Raw genomic sequence first — 22413 nt, forward strand, 5'->3', positions numbered from 1 at the left:
TGTGAGCAGCCATCTAAGATACTCCACTGGTCTCACCCCTTTGGGAGCAAGGGAGAAGGAAGAGAACAAGATACAAGGAAAAGATTAGTCCAAAGGACTAATGGACCACAGCCACCACAGCCTCCACCAGACTGTGTCCGGTACAGCTAGATGGTGCCCGGCTACCACCGCTGACTGCTCTGACCGGGATCACAATAAGGGTCCTGGACAGAGCTGGAAAAGGATGTAGAACAGAATTCTAACTCACAAAAAAAGACCAGATTTACTGGCCTGACTGGAGAAACCCCGAGAGTATGGCCCCTGGACACCCTTTAAGCTCAGTGGTGAAGCTCCTCCCAAACCTCACCATTCAGCTGGGGATTGGGCAGCCTCATGAAACAAAACAGGACTAATGAGGCACAGCAGTCCAGGGACAAGGACTGGAAGGCAGGAGGGGACAGGAAAGCTGGTGATAGGGAACCCAAGGTTGAGAAAGGACAGTGTTGACATGTCGTGGGGTTGTTAACCAGTGTCACAGGGCAATATGTGTACTAACTGTTTAATGAGAAACTATTTGTTCTGCAAACCTTCATCTAAGCTACAAAAAAAAAAAGAATTATCTATGTGAGATCAAATTGACAACAGCAACTAAAAAGGTTTGATGGGAAGACTAGGGGGCAGTGAGTTGAAGATAATGGTGATGGAATAATTTGGAAAAGGATAGTGAGAATAGCAGCACAACTGGAAGAATGTAATTGATGTCACTGAATTGTACATGTAGAAACTTTCAAAACGGTGTAACTTTGGCTATGTGTATTTTCACCAAAAAAAAAAAGTTCCTCAAGGTCGAGAAGGGAGAGTGTTGATGTGTCGTGAGGTAACAACCAATGTCATAAAACAATATGTATACTGACTGTTTAATGAGAAACTACTTGTTCTGTAAACCTTCACCTAAAGTACAATAAAAAAAATTTTAAAAAGAAAAAAAAAAAGAACATTTACACAGCTTGCGTTAGAAATATTGCTTTAGTCAATTTGTATCAGGAAGTAAACTGATATTGGGCTATAAACTGATGTTAAGAAAGTTTGAAGTCTGACAATCCCTTTTAAATTTTCCTTCCTAGCCCTGCACTGCCCCCCTCCTTGATGTCAAACCATTTGCCTTTGTTGCTCTGCCTGATAAATACATCACTGCTCTCCCTGCAAGTTGGAACACACACTGCAGCCTCTCATTTGAGTGCCATTTGTCTCTCCATTTTGTAAAATGCCTTTATTTTGCATCCTGCAATAAAATTCTTTGGCTTTTATTTCTAAAAAGAAAAGAAAAGACAACAAGGGCAGCATACGCATTGCATAGCAACCAAATCTCTTGCCCGTTAGATTCTACTCAGAGTCGGAAACAACAGTGCCCCGCTCAGAGATGGTGGCCAACTGCCCTGCTTTGAATGTGTGTCACTCTCCTCAGTCCTGGAAATAAACCAGTCTCACTATGCCTCTTCTGGGTCTCCCATTCCAGGGCTTTAACCCATAATTTTTCCTATTCCAATTGTGGTTCCTGATCACCCAATATTTTTTTTTTCCTGAAGTGCCACCAGGTGGGTTCGAACTGTCAATCTTTTTTTTTATTATTATTATTATTATTATTGTACTTTAGATGAAGGTTTACAGAACAAACTAGCTTCTCATCAAACAGTTAGTACACATATTGTTTTGTGACGTTGGTTACCAACCCCATGACATGTAACACTCTCCCTTCTCAACCTTGAGTTCCCTATTACCAGCTTTCCTGTCCCATCCTGGCTTCTAGTCCTTGCCCCTGGGCTGGTGTGCCCCTTTAGTCTCATTTTATGGGCCTGTCTAATCCTTGGCCAAAGGGTGAACCTCAGGAGTGACTTCATTACTGAGCTAAAAGGGTGTCTGGGAGCCATACTCTCAGGGTTTCTCCAGTCTGTCGGGCCAGTAAGTCTGATCTTTTTTTGTGAGTTAGAATTTTGTTCTACATTTTTCTCCAGCTCTGGCAGGGACTGTCTATTGTGATATCTGTCAGAGTAGTTTGTGGTGGTGCTAGGCACCATCTAGTTGTACTGGACTCACTCTGGTAGAGGCTGTGCTAGTTGTGGTCCATTAGTCCTTTGGACTACTCTTTCCCTTGTGTATTTGGTTTTCTTCATTCTCCCTTGCTCCAGATGGGGTGAAACGAGTGGAGTATCTTAGATGGCCACTCACAAGCTTTTAAGACCCCAAATGCTACTCACCAAGGTAAAATGTAGAACATTTTCTTTATAAACCGTGTTATGCTAACTGAGCTAGATGTTCCCTGAGACCATGGTCCCCACAGCCCTCAGCCCGGTAATTCATTCCCTCAGGGAGTTTGGATGTGTCTATGGAGCTTCCATGACCTTGCCTTGTACTAGTTGTGCTGGCTTCCCCAATATTGTGTACTGTCTTACCCTTCACCAAAGTTACCACTCTATTGTCTAGTTACTGTTTTTCCATCCCCACCCCTCCCCCCCCTCGTAACCATCAAAGATTGTTTCTTTTTGTGAGATCACCCAAATTTTAAAAATTCAGGTCTCTTCTAGTTTTGCTTCATCAGCCATGACTGAACCAGTTCAAACCAGTTCAAAGCCCTGGTTTGCTCACCTGTCTTCTCCATTCTGCAGGCCTGGCTTTGGTCTCTGGCTCTGAGGGTGTCTTCAGGCCCTCCTCTCCTGGGAGCAAAATGACTACAGCTCTGCTGAGCTTCCCATCCTCACATCACCTATTGAGGGCAAGAGAGATGCACTTCCTGTAGCTCCTGACAAGGCCCTGGGTCCACCCTCTCCCACTGGCCCAGACTGGGTCATGTGCCCTTCCCTGAACCAATCGCAGAGGCCAAGGGAGTGCAGCTGACTGATTGGCCCCAGTCTCAGGCCCCATCCCTGGTACCCAGGTGGGCGCTCCACCTAAATCACATTCCTGAGAGAGAGCAGGTCCTGTGACCAGACAGGGGAAGAGACACTGGGCAGTCCAACAGCAGATGACCACAGGTGTAAAATAGCTGTGTGCTATTAAGCTGAAGAAAGAACCTCACTCGATGTTCCTCCCTCCTCTTAACAGCTCACCTCGTACCTGGGAGCATCACCCGGCCCTGGGAGAACTCCCCCACTGAAGGTCTAGGAACAGAGTTGGACGTCCTGACCCACCTTGGGCACCAGGTACTGTGGACTGAGGAAGGAGGCATGCTGGCCCCGGAATCCTGAAATTACATCTGTTTTTCCCTATTTATGTTTTTTCCAGCCACTTTCCTAAAGTCTGGCCCCAGCCTTAGGCTTTTACACACAGGTACAGAGCTGCAGGAAGGGCCAACATTCAATTGTAGAATCCAGGTTGGGGCCCTGGCTCTGTGTCCTTATGAATGACACATCCCCATCTGCAAAGTGGAGGAGGTTTTCACACAGATTAAAATAGATAATGATGTGAAACGTTCTTCCCAGCATGCAAGACAAGTATCTATTATCATTATTATTATCACATTATTTTCAACCCATCAGGACGAGCGCCCCCTTCCTTGCACACATCCACATGGAAGCAGGCAGGGTAGTTCCACATCGGAGCTCCTTGGCAAGTTTACCTGGATTTGAATGTGAATTTCAGATAACTAACAAATAATTTTTTTAGTATCCAATTGGGAAATGTTTTGTTGTTATACAGAAGGTGACCGTGAGTCAGAGTCAACTGGAGGGCAACTAACAAGAACAATGTTTCCTGCAATATTTGGGACATACTTAGAGTAAAAAAAAAAATTCATTTGTCATTCATATAAATCATTCATTTATTTGAAATTCAAGTTTAACTTGGTGTCCTGTTGCAGTGTTTATCTGCCGACCCTCATCTGGGATCAAAGCATCTAAGAGGGGGTTTGACCTATAGAGAATGAAAGGCGAGGCCTTCAGGGAAAGTCCCCAAGGGCATGAGAGTCAGGCTGAACTCTGACAGCCAGTAGGTACCAAATGGGCAAAGAGTGTGGCAGAGGGAACACCACACATGGACCCTGTGGAGGGAGGGAACGTACTCAGTTCTTGGAATTTATTGTATTCAACACACGACCAGTGTACTGGTCAGCTTTCACAAGGTTAGGTTGCAGTAACAAACAACCCCCAACACTTATTAGTTTAGAATATTGTTGTTGGGTGTCATCGAGTCAATTTTGACTCATAGCAACCCCATGTGACAGAGTAGAACTGCCCCAAATGGTTTTCTGTGATGTAAAGTTTACAAAAGCAGGTCACCAGGTCTTTCTCCAGAAGAGCCACTGGTGTGTTCAAAATGCCAACCTTTCAGTTAGTAGACGAGAGCTTAACCATTTGTGCCACCAGGGCTCTTTGTCTTAGGATGATGGAGGTTTATTTCCTGCTCTTGTTCCATTTCAGCTGTGGTGGGTAGGGGTCAGCTGGGGCTCTGCTATGTCTCTTTATTTTTTTATCCATGCTGAAGGACATGCTGTTGTTGAAGCAGAGGGAAGTGAGCAGGCTCTTTAAGCCTCTGCTCAGATATGGCAATATCACTTCCACCGACATTCCCAAAGCAAGCCACACGGCCAAACCTGAAACTGAGGGCACGGGATGGGGGGCACTTCCCAGGGAAGACACTATGAGTCAGATGGCATTGGGCTGGGAGGGGCAGCACCCCATCCTCTTGGGAGGTGTGATGGTTAATTTTTTGTGTCAACTTGGCTGGGCTGTGGTGCCCAGTTCTTTGGTCAAACACTAGCCTAGACTCTGAAGAAGTTACATGTGATTAAATCAGTCTGCCTTAAGTAACGCAGATCACCCTCCATAATGTGGGTAGGCCTCATCCAATCAGTTGAAGGCCTGAAGAGCAAAAAGGGAGTTTCTGTAGGGTGTGTTTTGCCTCCAGACTATGAAGGACATTTTACCAGAATTCCTCACTCTTCACTCTTCCTGTCACCTGACCTATACATTTTGGGACACAAGACAGCAAGAGTCTCCAGACTGTCACCTAAAGATTTTGGACTTGCCAATCCCTCACAATCACATGAGCCAATTGCTTAAAATCAATCACTCTCTCTCCATATATATATATGTATATATTTATGTATACACATAGTGTGAGAGTACCAAAACTGAGGTGCGTGGCTTATATCAAATTGATTGGCCTGGGTCTGAGCCTCAATTCCATTTTAGCCCTTGTCTACTCCTTAGCAAATGTTAACCTTTGAGCAGAATTAATCTTGCAACTAATAAAATGTTTTTCTCTGCAGATAAGTTAAATATGTGGAAATAATGTCTCTAAAAGGGGGGTTCTTGACTCAAGCCCCTTATCAGAAATCTCCTGCCCCAAGCAACTCTCTGGGAATGTTTGCTGAAAGTGTATCTTAGCAGGATGTTCTCAGAAAGGAATGTTCTATGATTGTCTTGTAACCACCCTGTAAACCCCCCTTTAGTCACAAACTGCTGGAATTATCTAAGGTAACCAATCTAAGAAGCCCAGATACACACTTTAAACTAATCATTTTAAAGATTCACTTCAAGTTATCCCACCTCCTGCTTTCCTCATCTTGTAACTTCCAATCAGAATACTGTACCTTTCATTCCTGATGTTACCTCATAAATATGCCTCTGTAACGTCACCATTTTGGAGCACTTGGTTTTACTTTGTGAAATTAATGTATCCCCAGTTTTGACTACTCTGAGCCTTCAATAAATCTCTTTGCTTTACTTTTAACAGAGTACATGTTTTTACTCTTTGACAGTATATATGCATGTATGTGAATATACATATATATGTGTATATATATATATATATATATATATATACATACATACACACACACCACTTGTCTGTCAATTTGTCATACTGTGATGGCTTAGGTGTTGCTGTGATGCCATCAGTATTTCAAATACCAATAGGGTCACATATGATGGGCAGGTTTCAGTGGAGTTTCCAGACTAAGACAGACTAGGAAAAAGGACCTAGCAGTCTACTTCTGAAAAAACTGGCCAGAGAAAATCCTATGAATAGCAGCAGAACATTGTCTAATATAGTGCCAGAAGATGAGCCCCTCAGGTTAGAAGGCACTCAAAAGACAACTGGGGAAAAACTCTCTCCTCAAAGTAGAGTCAATCTTAATGAATGGATGGAGTCAAGCTTTTGGGACCTTCATTTGCTAATGTGGAATGACTCAAAATGAGAAGAAACAGCTGCAAACATTCATTAATAATAGGAACGTAGAATCTATGAAGTATGAATCTAGGAAAATTGGATGTCATCAAAAATGAAATGGAAGGCATAAAGATCTATACCCTAGGCATCAGTGAGCTGAAATGGATTGGTATTGGCCATTTTGAATCAGACAATCATATGGTCTACTCTGCCAGGAATGAAAATTGAAGAGGAATAACATTGCATTCATTGTCAAACAGAACATTTCAATATCTATCCTGAAGTACAATGCTGTCAGTGATAGGATAATACCCATACGCCTACAGGGAATACCAGTTAATACGACTAGTATTCAAATTTACCCGCCAAACAATAAAGCCAGAGTTGAAGAAACTGAAGATTTTTTACCAACTTCTGCAGTCTGAAATTAATCAAACATGCAATCAAGATGCATTGATAATTACTGGTGATTGGAACGTGAAAGCTGGAAACAAAGAAAAAGGATCAGTAGTTGGAAAATATGGCCTTGGTGATAGAAACGACGCCAGAGATCATATAATAGAATTTTGCAAGACCAATGACTTCTCCATTGCAAATACCTTTTTTCAACAACATAAATGGCGACTATACACATGGACCTCGCCAGATGGAATACACAGGAATCAAATCGACTACATCTTTGGAAAGAGACTAAGGAGAAGCTCACTATCATCAGTCAGAACAAAGCCAGGGGCTGACTGTGAAACAGACCATCAATGGCTCATGTGCAAGTTCAAATTGAAGCTGAAGAAAAAAACGTCCATGAGAGCCAAAATACGACCTTGAGTATGTCCCACCTGAATTTAGAGACCGTCTCAAGAATAGATTGGATGCATTGAACATCAATGACTGAAAACCAGACAAGCTATGGGAAGGCATCAATGACATCATACATGAAGAAAGCAAAAGGTCATTAAAAAGACAGGAAAGAAAGAAAAGACCAAAATAGATGTCAGAAGAGACTCTGAAACTTACTCTTGAACATAGAGTAGCTAAAGCAAAAGAAGAAAAAAAGAAGTAAAAGCGCTGAACAGACGATTTCAAAGGGCGGCTCAAGAAGACGAAGTGAAGTATTATAATGAAATGTGCAAAGATCTGGAGTCAGAAAACCAAAAGGGAAGAACACACTCAGCATTTCTCCAGCTGAAAGAACTGAAGAAAAACTTCAAGCCTCGTGTTGAAATATTGGAAGATTCTACAGGAAAAATATTGAATGATGCAGGAAACATTAAAAGAAGATAGAAGAAATATATAGAGTCACTGTATCAAAAAGAATTGGTCAACATTCAACCATTTCAGGAGGTAGCATATGATCAAGAACCAATGGTATTGAAGGAAAAAGTCTAAGCTGTACTTAAGGCATTGGTGAAAAACAAGGCTCTGAAAATTCACAGAATACCAATTGAGATGTTTCAACAAATAGATGCAGTGCTGGAAGTGATCACTCATCTATGCCAAGAAATTTGGAAGACAGTTACCTGGCCAACCAACTGGAAGAAATCCATATTTGTGTCCATTCCAAAGAAAGGTGATCCAACATAATTCAGAAATTATCTAACAATATCATTAAAATCACACACAAGTAAAATTTTGCTGAAGATCGTTCAAAGCAGTTGCACCAGTACATCAACAGGGAACTGCAAGAAATTCAAGCTGGATTCAGAAGACGACTTGGAATGAGGGATATCATTGCTGACGTCAGATGGATCTTGGCTGAAAGCAAAGAATACCAGAAAGATGTTTACCTATGTTTTATTGACTATGCAAAGGCATTCTACTGTGTGCATCATAACAAATTATAGATAACATTGCAAAGAATGGGAATTCCAGAACACTTAACTGTGCTCATGAGGAACCTGTACATAGACCAAGAGGTGGTCGTTGGAAGAGAACAAGGGGATATTGTGTGGTTTAAAGTCAGGGAAGTTGTGCATAAGGGTTGTGTCCTTTCTCCATACTTATTCAATCTGTATGCTGAGCAAATGATCTGAGAAGCTGGACTCTATGAAGAAGAACGGGGCATCAGGATTGGTGTAAGATTCATTAACAATCTGCAATATGTAGATGATACATCCTTGCTTGCTGAAAGTGAAGAGGACTTGAAACACTTATTGATGAAGATCAAAGACTACAGCCTTCAGCAGTGAAGAAAAAGAATAAAGAAAACAAAAATCCTCACAACTGGACCAATAAGTAACATCATGATAAACAGAGAAACGATTGAAGTTGTCAAGGATTTAATTTTATTTGGAGCCACAATCAATCCCCACAGAAGCAGCAGTCAAGAAATCAAATGACGTATTGCACTGGCTGCAAAAGACCTCTTTAAAGTGTTAAAAAGCAAAAGATGTCACTTTGAGGACTAAGGTGCACCTTTCCCAAGACATGATATTTTCAATCGCCTCATATGCATGCAAAAGCTAGATAGTGAATAAGGAAGACTGAAGAAGAGCCGATGCATTTAAATTATGGTATTGGCAAAGAATATTGAGTATACCATGGACTGCCAGAACAAACGAATCTGTCTTGGAAGAAGTACAGCCAGAATGCTCCTTAGAAGCAAGGATGGCAAGAGTTTGTCTCACATACTTTGGACATGTTATCAGGAAGAATCAGTCCCTTGAGAAGGACATCATGCTTGGTAAAGTAGAGGATCAGTGAAAAAGAGGAAGACACTCAGCAAGATGGATTGACACAGTGGCTGCAACAATGGACTCAAACATAATAATGATTATGAGGATGGTGCAAGACCAGGCAGTGTTTCGTTCCGTCATATATAGGGTCAATATGAGTCAGAACCGACTTGACAGCACCTAACAACAACAGCAATATACATATTTACATGTATATATATATATGCATATCTATATATATGTATGCATATATGCATATATATATATACACATATATATTATATATACATATATATATATTCCCTGGGTGGTGCAGTTAACACATTTGGCTGCTAACCAAAATGTTGGTGGGTTGAGTCCACCCAAAGGTGCCTCAAAAGGAAGGCCTGGTGATCTACTTCTGAAAAATCAGTCACTGAAAACACTATGGAGCACAATTCTACTCTGACACACACAGGGTCACCATAAGTTGCAATTAACTCAATGGCAACTGGCTTGTGTGGGGGGGTGCGTGTATGTATACCACTGGTTCTGTTTCTCTAGATAATCCTGACTAAGACAAACCAAAAAAAACAAACCCATTGCCATCAAATCGATTCTGACTCAATGCAACCCTGTAAAACAGAGTAGAACTGCCCCATAGGGTTTCCAAGGAGCGGCTGGTGGACTCAAACTGCCAGCCTTTTGGTTAGCAGCTGTAGCTCTTAACCACTGTGCCACCAGGGCTCCTAACTAAGACAGGAGGGCATCAAATAACTGAGACCAGTCATATCATCTACCAGCTATAACCTGCATGGTCCTAAGTACTTCACGTGCATTCACTCATTTTATCCTCACAGCAGTCCTATGTAGCAGGAGCTACTAGAGTCCCCACTTCATAGAGAAGAAGCCTGAGGCACAAAGAGGCTAAGGAACCCCCGAGATCAGAGAACTAGGCAGTGGCTGAGCCAGGATTTGGGCCAGGTTGTAGGCTCCAGAGAGCCCGTGCTCTTGCCTACTGCAGAATGCTCAGAGCCCAGGTGAGAGGGCTGAGAGGATGGGATAAAGCTGAGGAGATGGAAAGGGGCCTTGGGGCCCTAAACATGATTCTTGTCTTTGTCCTACTCACTGAAGGGCTCTATGCTAGGGAGGTGGCTGGATTGAATTTGTATTTCAAAAAAGTCATGCTGGCTTTGTACTAGAGAGCCAGTGTAAAAGCAAGGAGAGCAACCAGGAGGTGGTGGCCACCAGTGGCCCTGAACAAGGAGAGGGTGGCTTGGACTGGTGGTGAAAGGCATAGACATCTGACCTGCAGCCCCAGGGCCTTTGCACAGCCTTTATCCAGCCTTGGAGACCTTGCCCCTTGCACAATGCCTCATGCTCGTTCTTCAAACCTAGGAGGCATCCTGTCTGGGCCCCATGCCTCTCCCAACAGATCTGAATTTTTACATGCAAGAAGGGTCTTTTGACTATTCATTTCCCTTAAAAGTAGTTACAACCCTCCTCTTAGTGACTTTGCCTCCTGGGGAGAAACACATTACTTTGGTACACGGTTACTTCAAGGTTGAATTCTTGCGATGAAATTTATCTTTAGAACCTTGACTCACAGATCAATTCGGAACAGCTGACGAGAGCCGAGAAAACTGACAGCAGAGGCCGGCACTGCTCCCTTGAGCTGCAGCCTGATCCAAGGTCCCACCACCCCAGCCACACCGGCCGCCAGAGGAGGGGCCACCCTGGGGGCCTCAGTATGGGCACCAAAGGCCCTGCCCCCATTATGGGGTTATCCATTATATTTACACCATACCATCTTTGCCAAAAGGAGACCTGGTGGTGCAGTGGTTAAGCGCTCGCCTGCTAACCAAAAGGTCAGCATTTTCAACCAACCAGCCGCTCCTCGGGAGAAAGATGTGGCAGTCTGCTTCCGTAAAGATTTACAGCCTTGGAAGTCCTATGGAGCAGTTCTACTCTGTCCTACAGTGTTGCTGTGAGTCGGAATTGAACTCGACGGGATTGGGCTTGGTTTGGTTTTATCCTTCCCAAGGACTGGAAGTCTTGATATGCTCGTTATAGGAATATTTCGACCTGAAGATAGAAAACCAAAAGGGAGGAACACGTTCTGCATTTCTCAAGCTGAAAGAACTGAAATAAAATTCAAGCCTCTAGTTGCAATACTGAAGGATTCTACAGGAAAATATTAAACGACACAGGAAGCATCAAAAGAAGATGGAAGGAATACACAGAGTCACAATACCAAAAAAAATTGGTCAAAGTTCAACCATTTCAGGAGGTAGCATATGATCAGGAACCCACGGTACTGAAGGAAGAAGTTTAAGCTGCATTAAAGGCATTGGCAAAAACAAGGCTTCAGGAATTGACAGAATACCAATTAAGATTTTTCAACAAATGGATGCAGCTCTGGAAGTGCTCACTCACCTATGCCAAGAAATTTGGAAGACAGCTACCTGACCAACCGACTGGAAGAGATCCGTATTTATGCCTATTCCCAAGAAAGGTGATCCTACCAAATGCAGAAATTATTGAACAATATCATTAATACCACATGCAAGTAAAATTTTGGTGAAGATCATTCAAAAGCAGCTGCAGCAGTATATCGACAGGGAACTGCCGGAAATTCCGTCTGGATTCAGAAGAGGACATGGAACCAGGGACATATCATTGCTGATGTCAGATGGATCTTGGCTGAAAGCAGAGAATACCAGAAAGATGTTTACCTGTGTTTTATTGGCTATGCAAAGGCAGTCTATTGTGTGCATCATAACAAATTATGGATAACATTGCAAAGAATGGGAATTCCAGAACACTTAATTGTGCTCATGAGGAACCTGTACATAGACCAAGAGGCAGTCACTCAAACTGAACAAGGGGATACTACGTGATTTAGTCAGGAAATGTGTGCATCAGGGTTGTATCCTTTCACCGTACCTATTCGATCTGCATGCTGAGCAAATAATACGAGAAGCTGGACTCTATGAAGAAGAATGGGACATCAGGATTGGAGGAAGACTAACAACCTGTGTTATGCAGATGACACAACCTTGCTTCTGAAAGTGAAGAGGCCTTGAAGCACTTATTGATGAAGATCGAAGACCACAGCCTTCAGTATGGATTACAGTTCACCATAAAGACAACAAAAATCCTCACAACTGGACCAATAAGCAACACCATGATAAATGGAGAAAATTGAAGTTGTCAGGGATTTCATCTTACTTGGATTCACAATCAACACCCATGGAAGCAGCAGTCCAGAAATCAAAAGACGCATTGCATTGGGCAAATCCGCTACAAAAATACCTCTTCAAAGTGTTGAAAAGCAAGGATGTCACCTTGAAGTCTAAGGTGCACCTGACCCAAGTCAGTCACCTCATATGCATGCGAAATCTGGACAATGAATAAGGAAGACAGAAGAATTGCCGCCTTTGAATTATGATGTTGGTGAAGAATATTGAATGTACCATGCACTGCCAAAAGAATGAACAAATCTGTTTTGGAAGAAGTATAACCAGAATGCTCCTTGGAAGCAAGGATGGCGAGACTACGTCTCACATACTTTGGACATGGTATCAGGAGGGAAGAGTCCCTGGAGAAGGATATCAGGCTTGGTAAAGTAGAGCGCAGTGAAAAAGAGGAAGACCCTCAACGAGATGGACTGACATGGGTGGCTGCCACAACGGGCCCAAGCATAACAACAACTGTGAGGATGGCGCAGGACTGGGCAGCGTTTCGCTCTGTTGTACACGGGCTCGCTATGAGTTAGAACTGACTCAACGGCACACAACAACAACAGGAATATTTCAGACACCTGAGGTCTCTCCAAGTTCCACTGAGCTGAGCGGGTTCCAGAACTCCTTTTTGTATTGGTCTCCCAGGGCTGCCGTAATAAATATCACAAACTGGGTGGCTTAAAACAACAAGAAACCCTGGTGGTGTAGTGGTTAAGAGCTACGTCTGCTAACCAAAAGGTCAGCAGTTCAAGTCCACCAGGCACTCCTTGGAAACTCTGGGGGGCGGTTTTACTCTGTCCTATAGGGTCGCTATGAGTCACAATTGACTTGACGGCACTGGGTTTGGTAATTTTTTTGTTTAAAACCACAAAAATTTATCCTCTCACAATTCTGGAGGGTGGGAGTCCGAGGTCAAGGTGTCAGTAAGGTTGGTTCTTTCTGGAGGCTCTGAAGAAGAATCTGTTCCTTGCCTTTCTCTTAATTCTGGTGGCTGTTGGTGATCCTTGGCATTCCTCAGCTTGTAGATGTATCACTCCAATCTCTGCCTCCACCGTCACATGGCTGTCTTCCCTCTGTATGTCACTATGTCCTTTTCTCTTATAAAGACAATTTCATTGGGTCTAGGGCCCACCCTAATCCAGTATGCGCTCATCTCAATCCTTACCTTAATTACACCTGCAGGACCCTATTACCAAACAAGGCCACATTCTGAGGTTCTAAATTGATGTGAATTTGGCGGGTCACCATCCAACCAAGGACAGGTGGGGTACCTGCTATTCAGTCACCCCCCCTCCTACCTGCACGTGGCTTTCACAGACCGCTTTTGAGAACAGGAGCAGTGTGGTGACTCGAGCACTCGTTCCACATGGAGGGAAGGTTCCCTCAGCTCTGCTCAGCTGCACCACAGGCCAGCTCAGGTGAGGCTTTAGTTTGGGGTCAGGAGAGCCAAAGGGCCCATGCAGCATTTCCAGTAGATGTATCCTAATTAGTAGGGTTTCAACTGGATGTGGAGTCCCAGTCCCTTCTCCCGCGGGAAGCAGTCCAGCTGCCATCAAGTTGACTCTGACACATGGTGACTCCATGTGTATCAGAGTAGAATTGCGCTCCACAAGGTTTTCAATGACTGATTCTCCAGAAGTAGATCACCAGGCCTTTCTTCTGAGACACATCTGGGTGGACTTGAACCTCCAACCTTTTGTTAGCAGCCAGATGCATTAACCATTTGTGCCACCTATAGACTCCCTCCAGCAGGAACAGTCTTACGTTCTCTACTTGTCGTCCTCTGACTCGAGGGAAGCATCCTACGCAGGACAAAGTAGACCCTCAGAGCTTGGTCACGAAGACTTAGGCCCAAGTGAACCACTTCCCAGCAATAGGCTGTTCTTCCTTCCTCCCTCCCTCCCTCCGTTCCTTCCTTCCTATCTAGATGCCTCAGTACAGCCCCCATAAAATAAAACTGAAATTGTTGCAATTTAGATTGTGGGGGTCAGAGTTACCTTCATCCCCACCCTTTGCATTGGAGGGAAAAGGCTGTTAAGGAAACATAATGGTTGTTTTCCCCAACCCCTTAGAACCTGAGGCAATGATTTTAAAAGGCGCCTAATTAATTTCTAAAGAGAGACAAACATAGCATTAAATCATTATCAGGCATGAGAAAAGCAAAGCAACTAATCTGGCTTTCATTTGACTCCATTTGGTTAAAAGTATCTTTCAACAGGGGTGGGAGGGGAGAGGAGCAGGAGGGAAGAAATAAAATAATTTAAAAATGCCCTTGATGGGAATGATGGTGTTCCCTTTGAAAGGTGGCCGTCTTTGTGCGGGGAGAGCACAGCCCAGCTGCTTTCTGTCTGATCCGGGGCCATCAGGCCCAGCTTGGGGAGGGGGCTCCCCAAGTAGGGCGCACTTCCACATGCAAATTGCTGCAGCTGGACCAGGGGCTGGCAACAACGGGAAAGTCAGAAGTGGGATTGTAATGCTAGTCCATTCTGGGGCGTCATCTCTGAATACTTTGGGGTTCACAAAGAAGGAGAAAAGTCCATGTTTGCAACCCAGAGCACACAGCGAACTTGCCCTTGGGTTTTGCCCCAGTAGAAGAGCCCCCAGCTCCCCCAGACGGCCTGCCCTGGGAAGAGCACACAGGCCACCAGTGAGTGGGCAAAGCAGACAGGCAGGGACACCCATCCTAGCATGATGTGTGTGAGGGTGAACTGCATCATAAAAGAAACCTCTGTTCTTTGTGAGAAAAGCAAAAAAAGAAAAAGGGAGGGAAAGAAGGAGGGAAGTGGGAGGAAAGGGATGAGAGAAGGGAGGAAGGAGGGTGGAGGAGGGAGGGGAGGAGGGAAGGGAGGAGGTCAGGAGTAAGGGAGGAGGGAGGAGGGAAAGGCCTCAGAATGGTTCAAACCAAAAAAACCAAACCTGTTGCCATCGAATCGATTTCAACTCATAGAGACCCTATAGGAAGTAGAACTGCCCCCATAGGATTTCCAAGGAGCGGTTGGTGGATTTGAACTGCCAGCCTTTTAGTTAGCAGCCAGACGCTTAACCATGCCACCAGGGCTCCCAAAATGGCTCATAATGGCCTAAAGTGAAAAGGAAGCCCTGTCCATCCCATGCTGGGCCAATTCTCGCCCATATCATTGTTTGCATCAGTGTCAGGAGAGGCCTCTGGGCTCAGGGTGACTAGAGGCCACAGCCAAATGGGGGGAAAAGGGGAGGCGGGGGGTGGTTAGTGAATGAGGGAGGGTCTGTGCATCAAGAGCTTGGTTTCCACATCACCAAGCATGGGCACCTCTCCACAGTCGAGCAGGTGTCCTCCCAGTAATGGCGTGGAGTCTCTGGCAGGATGGGTGCAGAGGCAGGGCAGCAAGCTCTCAGGGCCGAGGCTGCGGCACACACCCTTGGCCATGCATTGGGGGTGGGTTTCTGCTCCTGCTCAGCCCACCATCAGGTGAGGATGCGCTATGGGTTCAGCCTGATTCACTGTGTCCTCCCCACGCTGTCCGTGACACCTTGCACCTGGTGCCGGTCAGGCTAGGAGGGACGGGAGCTCCGAGGAGGCGTCTTGGTGCCTGCACAGCCCTAGGAGGATAAGACAGTTCCTGGGGTCCCGTGGGAAAACCTGCACCCTTCGAGCCACACCTCTGTGGAAGCATGGCCAGGAAGTGTCTAGAGAAGTTGGGGTGTCTCCTCCCCCCGCCTTTGAATTTAGCCAAAAGCGAGCAGCAGGTGCCCGTGCGTGCCTGCAGGGGTCGGTGCCCAGGGCAGGGGCACACAGAAACAGAGTTGGGCTCTACCTGCCCGCTCTTTCCCAAACAGGAGTGCTCTTTTGGCTTTCTGCTGACCCTCGCCCTACCCCGCCCCTGTGGCCACTAACACGTGTCATTACTGATGGTTTGTCCTTTGGGGCAGGAGACTTAGTGATTAAAAGCAACTACACACAGGTGGGAGCCCCAACCCTACCTCCAACCACTGTGTAGCCTTGGGCTGGTTGCTTGCCATCTCTGATCCTATTACCTCATCTCTAGAATGAGATCACCTCCCTTGCATGGCTGTGAGAGGAGACACACAGGAGAAAGGCCCAGTAAGCACCCAGCACAGACAGCCCAAAGAAGGATGGCTGCCGTGGCTTCAGGTGATGAGGTTAAGTCACCGCTTCCTCCCGTGGACCGAGCCTTCCCGTGGCTCTGCCCCTGAGATGCTATGGACCAAGCGGTGACTGCAGAGCTGGGTCAAGGCAGCTACAGAAGTCAGGGGACAGCAGAGTTACTGCAGGTCCAAGGGTCAAGGCGACCACTCAACAGCATGCCCCGCATGGGAGGCCCAGGCAGGGAAGGGGGTGGGCAGGCCCCTCTGGCTGGGTGGCAGCTCCTAAGCCAGGCCCAGTGGCCTCAAAAGCCTCCCAGCCTTGGCAGGAGAAGCCCCTCTCTCAATAACCACACTCCCACCAAAGGCAGTGGGGGATAGGGAGGGGTGAAGAGAGTCTGGAGGCCTGAGGAGGTGGGAGTGAAGTGACCTCAGGGCCACCGCCCCCAGTAAGGACTCGGCACTGTGCTGACAGAGGCACCAGGAAAGTAGGACTCGGGGGTCCCAGAACAGGGCACCTGTCCACTTCAGCCCAGCAGCTCCTCATCACCCTTAGGATCTAGTCCAAACTCCTCCTGAAGCCCACAGGCCTCATGGCCACCTCTCCATCCTGGCCTCCTCCCAGCCTCACCCCCTCGTCCCTCCATTCCCTGCCGTTCTTTTGCATTTGCTGCTTCCTCCTCCATCTGTGTCCTCTGCTCAGTGGTCACTTCCTCATCTAAAGTAAACCCTATTCTTCATGCCCTTACCTGACACTGTGTGATACACCCATTTTCTATTGTCTGTGCCTTAATGAAGGTCCGTTGCTGGGGGCAGGGACTGTGTCTATCTCGTGGCACCATGGTGTTCCCAGGCCCCTAGATGACATCTGGCACAGAGCATCATGCCAGAAATATGGGTCGGAAGAATGAGTGAATAAGTAAACAAGTGGATAAATGAATGAATGAGCGACTGAATGAGAGTGAATGAGCGACTGAGAGTGAATGGAAAAGTGAGCAAATGAAGGAGTAAATGAGTTAGAGTAAGGGAATGAATGAGTGAATAAATGAATGAGTGAATGAATATGTGAGAATAAGTGAATGAACGAATGTGTGTGAATGAGTTGAGGGATGAGTCATTGAGTGAATGAATGAGTGAATAAGTGTATGTGAATGAGCAAGAAAGAGAGAGAGTACGTGCAAGCCTCTCTGGCTGGCCACATCTCTTTCGCAAAGGCCAAGGCCACTTCTTCCCCCTGGGCCTGACCTCCCCATTTCAGTGATACCAGTGCCTCCTCTACCCTCGGTGAGCTCAAGGACTAGCCAGGGTGCCCTGCCGAGCCATGCAATAGGAGGTCCATCTGCAGTTTGGTGCCACTCCCTCCTCTGGACGGTGGGGATAACAACACACCTACAGTCAGTGAGGGTGCTTGTGGGCGCAGGTGCAGGGATGTGGCCTGGCATACAGGGTGCACAGTGTCCGTACCGTGCATCACTCAGGAGCACTGTCAGGGACGACATGCGTGGTCTTTACAGTCACCTTGTCTCGGGCATCCAGAGTAGATGGGACTTGAGTGACCAGCCCATCGTATGGTCTTCATTTCATGGACCAGCATGGGGTGAGAAAGCTCTAGAGGCCCTACCATTTCACACAGATAAGCGTCACCCAGTGGATTGGCCTCTACAGGAAAAGCAGAGCCCCCCAGTTTTCCAGAACAAAACTTCAGCTGACAAAGAGGAAGCCTCTAGCGAGTAGGCGGCCTGTCTCCTCGCAGGTAGGGGCAGATGAGCCAGCTCCTGGAAGCATCTGGAAATGGGGGGGGAATAGAAGGGCCCCCACCACATACACACCTGCACCCCTCCCACCTTCTCCTCCTCCCAGTCTCAGCTGGGAGAGCAAGGAATTAGTCTTCCAGAATCACCGCTCCTTCCAAAGGCGTGAGCCACATGGGTGATTTTTCAAAGTGCTGCCAGTCGGTGAGATATTTCTGTCTAGGGCTTGACAGCGCCTCAGGTATGCAGGCTAGAAGAGTCTAGGACGAGTGCTTAGCTCAGCAAGTCCCAGACTTCATGAAACCAGCCTGCAGGAAGGCGGCAGCAGTGGCACCATAAATCACTCACCACCGCCCGCCCACCCATCCCCTCGGAGGCAGACTCCTGACCTCTGCCTGGAGCTCCACGGAAGAACCTGGCTCACCCTTAAAATGGTGGGGAGCAACCAATCTCTGGGGGATTGCAACCTTTGGGGAAGGCTAATCTTTATAAAGAACCCTGTTCCCCAATAAAAAAAAAAAAAAACCCATTGCCATCGAGTTGATTTCAACTCATAGCAAGCCTATAGAGAGGGTAGAACTGCCCCATAGGGCCCAGTATATATACTGAATATATTATGGACTGCCAGAAGGATGAACAAATCAGTCTTAAAAGTACAACCAGAATGCTTCTTAGAATCGAGGATGGCAAGACTTCGGCTCACTTACTTTGGACACATCACCAGGAAAGACCAATCGCTAGGAAAGGACATCACGGTTGGTGAAGCAGAGCGTTAGCAAAAATGAGGGAAATCCTCAATTTGATGGATTGACACAATAGCTACAACAATGGGCTCAAACATAGCAATGATCATGAAGATGGCACAGGACCAGGCAACGTTTCCTTCTCTTGTACATGGAGTCACTGTGAGTCGGAGCTCGCTCAACGGCAACTAACAAACCCCCAAGTGTGCCCATGTTTCATGGGGTGAGAAGACCTTTTAAGACCCCAACAGAGTGGCTCATGTCCTTTCCCTGATCTTGAGAGGCCAGTCCTCTGCTGTCACCCAAGACACTGGCCATCCCCTTGGAAAGCTACCTTTCATTCCCACCCTACTGTGACTGTCTGCAGACATGCTCTTCTCCTGCTGATCGGCGTGGCCATGGGACAAGAAGCATGAACAGCATCCCTGCCTGAGGCCAGCTGCAAGGCCGGGGAGCGCTGGGCTGGGGGCTGCTCCAGGCACACATGGTCCCACCAATCCGAGGCCAAGCAACTCAGCTTGGAAATGGACCAGCTCCTCAAACTCCTCTGTTTCTCTCTCACCGAACTCCCCAGTCCCTTTGAGAGACAGTGGGCAAGGCCCACACACAGAGAAACAAATGCCCAGAGGCTGAATGACTTGACCAAGGTCAGAGTCAGCTAGGAGTGAAGCTGGGGACATACATATTTAACCACAATCAAAAAAAAAAAAAAAAAGATTACTCATAGATCTCCAAAAGGATGTGTACATGGACATTAATTGTAGCATAACTCATAACAGCAAGTAACTGGAGAGAACCTAAATATCCATCAATAAAAGAATGATTTGTTTTAAAGATACATTTTGAGGACAACAGAGGGAATTTGAATATGGCCTGGTTATTTTTTGTTATCAAGGAAACTTTGTAAAGTATCTTAGGTAATAGTAGTACGTGCTTGTGTAGGAGAATATCCTTTTTAGGAGATGCATGCCGAAGTACTTAGGGTAAAGGGTCATGATGTCTACAACTTTCAAATGATTCAAAAAATTTATACAGAGAAAGCAAAGATGGCAAACGTGTTAACCATTGTTGACTCTAGGTAGTAAGTATAGGGGTATAAACGCTATCATTCTTTAAATTTTTTTATAATACAAAGTTAAATGGAAAAAAAAGAGAGAATTAAGAGGAGCTGGGCTTGAGCCCTGGTCTCCTGGCTCTTCATTCCACACTGTTCTTGCAGACAGCTCAAGTCATAGGACTTCCTTTCCCAGGACCCCTCAGCTGTCCAGTCATTCTGGCCATGGTATTGTCATGATGGCAAAGAGGAAGATCAGCTAGAGGCCGCAGAGCAGTTCACGCCTTCCTGGCCCATCCCAGCACGGGTCTCACCTCTGGGTGGTGGCTGATCTCCCAGCACGAAGTATTTGGCTGAGATTTTCATGGGGCTGGATGCCTTACAGTTGTTTGCTTGAGTAGGGCTGGACATTGGGGCGGGCCTACTATATAAGAAAGTCCAAATCCCTTGAGGCGAACACTACGCCATTTCTGTCGGGTCCTTAGAAGAGTCAGAGGCTGGTCTCCAAGTCTCAGGGGAGTGGAGCGCAACACGGACTAATCAAAACGCAAGGCCCAGGCACACAAACATGGCTGGGCACCCCCAACACCTGGCTTGTCTACGCTCATCCCCAGCAAGAGATATAGGAAAAGCCAAACCCATGCCCCACACAAGTCCCACCCAGGCGCATTAGCACTTTCTGGGAGATGTGGCTGGGTCACGATCGGAACAGCGCACTGGGGCAACAGAGTGATTAGTCATCTTCTCCACAAAAAGGAAGGTGAATTCCTGAAAGTACGGATGGGGTGGTGTGCTCTTTGTGAAAAGATGGTGGCCCCGATGTGGCCATGACCCCCGTTCAGTGGAATACAGCAAAGGACTGGGAAACCAGCCCACCTCGCTCCAGCCACCTCCTGCACAGTTCTAGTAGAATTCTGTGTCCTCAGCCCTCTCTGGCCAGGCCTGCATGGCCTCACCAGCCTGAAGGACTGGCACAGGCCACCTGAGTGTTCCCCAGTGTGTCCCCCAGGCACATTTCCCTCAAGGAGAAACAGGCTTACAATGGAGACGGAAAATATTCAAGAAAACTGTCAAAAGGAAAAAGTATGAAAGTTTAGTGTTTTGTACACTGATTTAAAAAACAGATATGAAATAAGGCCAGTATAAACACTGCATATCAAATAATATATCTGTATAAAATGCAGCAAGAAAAACATAATTTTATCACTTAAGATGATTCATAAAATGCATTTTGGTAAAATCAGTAAGTCGTTTTGTTGAAAGCAAATCAAGAGACTTTGTCGAAGGGACTCCTGTCTGCAGCACAGTGAAGCGACCTCATGTGCAGCCATGCGCGGGCAGCGCGCCGGCGGTGCCACTGTACACACCCAGGTCTGGGTCTTGCTCTGTACATGCGGTGTTGGCAGCAGCCTGTCTGGACATGAGCATCACAAACAGGGCATGGTGGTCTCTCCACTCCTTGGCCAAGTTCACAGGTCATCGGGCCGCCCACCTGAGGTCAAATGCTGCAGAGAAGCCAGGGGGAAAAGGGCATATGGTGCAGGACGTCCACAGCCGCCCCAGCTGAAGAGTATTAAGGAGAGGACAAGGCGCTCCTGGAGCAGTGCAGAGGCTGGCACAGAAGACACAGAGGCTGTGTGTCCCTGCAAGGCGTCCTTTTACTGGTAGATGACCTTCACGCAAAACGTCTCTTCATTTTTGTCTTCATGGTCGTTGATGTAGATCAGAATCTCCTCCTCCCCAGGACTCTGACTTGGGGCAAACCGGAGGCTGATTGTGTAGGTCTCGCCTCCTCCGACCTGGGAAAAAACCAAACCAAACCAGCTGCCATCAAGTCGACTCAAACTCCTGGCGACCCTGAACGTGCCAGAGTAGAACTGTGTGCCACAGGGTTTTCAATGGCTGCTTTTTTTTTTTTTTTTAACCTTTTACTCTGCCACCACCACATTTCATATGGAAGCCACTCAATAATTCTATCTCCCCATGCTTAACACCTTGCTCTTTTGTTTGGAATATCTTCCTTACCAAGATGAATGGGTAAAATCTATGTATACTTGAATGAATTGAACTGAATGCATAAAATTTGCAAACTAGTCGAGAAACTGAGTCGAGGGAGGCAATTCAGACAGAAGTCAACAGTGAAGTCTTCAAGTCTCAAAAGGCACAGGGTATTTTTACTGGAAGTGGCTGGTTGACTCACAGAGGAGGTCTGCTGGGGGCTAGTAGGAAGTACAGTTGCACAGACTGAGAGAGCAATGGCTGCTTTTTCAGAAGTAGATCTCTAGGCCATTCTTCCAAGGTGCCTCTGGGTGGGTTCAAACTGACAACCATTTGGTTAGTAGTCAACCAGTTAACATTTGTGCCACCCAGGGACTCCTCCAACCTGGAAAGAAGTGTCAGAATCACAGCAGTCAACGCTGAGCCTGTCGTGCTTTCTTTTCTAGCGTACTTCATGCACACTGACATTTATTTCAACCGGACACCAGGTCACATTGGCCGAGGAAGGATTTTAAGTCCCTTTTGGGTGCATCCAATGCCTAGCCTAAGACACTGCTGCTCCCGCAGCCGGGGAGGATCGGAACCAGGAGGCCAACCCAGGGCCCTCAGGGACACAGTCCAGTGACATGCTAAAAAAAAAACAAAAAACCATTGCCTTTGAGTCAATTCCAACTCATGGCGAACCTATAGGACAAACTAGAACTGCTCCATAGGGTTTCCAAGGAGTGGCTGGTGGAGTCGAAC

At 46.4% G+C, this 22413-nt stretch overlaps 1 protein-coding gene across 1 annotated transcript in view; it reads right to left on the bottom strand.

The window, feature by feature from the left end:
• Nucleotides 1–21329: 21329 nt before the first annotated feature.
• The window catches only part of NPHP4 (nephrocystin 4), a 115709-nt gene continuing 114625 nt past the window's right edge, over nt 21330–22413 (bottom strand). Inside the window, 1 exon segment of the mRNA XM_004385101.1 lies at nt 21330–21470. Coding sequence (XP_004385158.1) covers nt 21330–21470 — 141 coding nt within the window.

This window comes from Trichechus manatus, unplaced genomic scaffold (genome assembly GCF_000243295.1).
Source record: "Trichechus manatus latirostris isolate Lorelei unplaced genomic scaffold, TriManLat1.0 scaffold00133, whole genome shotgun sequence".
Classification (NCBI taxonomy): domain Eukaryota; kingdom Metazoa; phylum Chordata; class Mammalia; order Sirenia; family Trichechidae; genus Trichechus; species Trichechus manatus.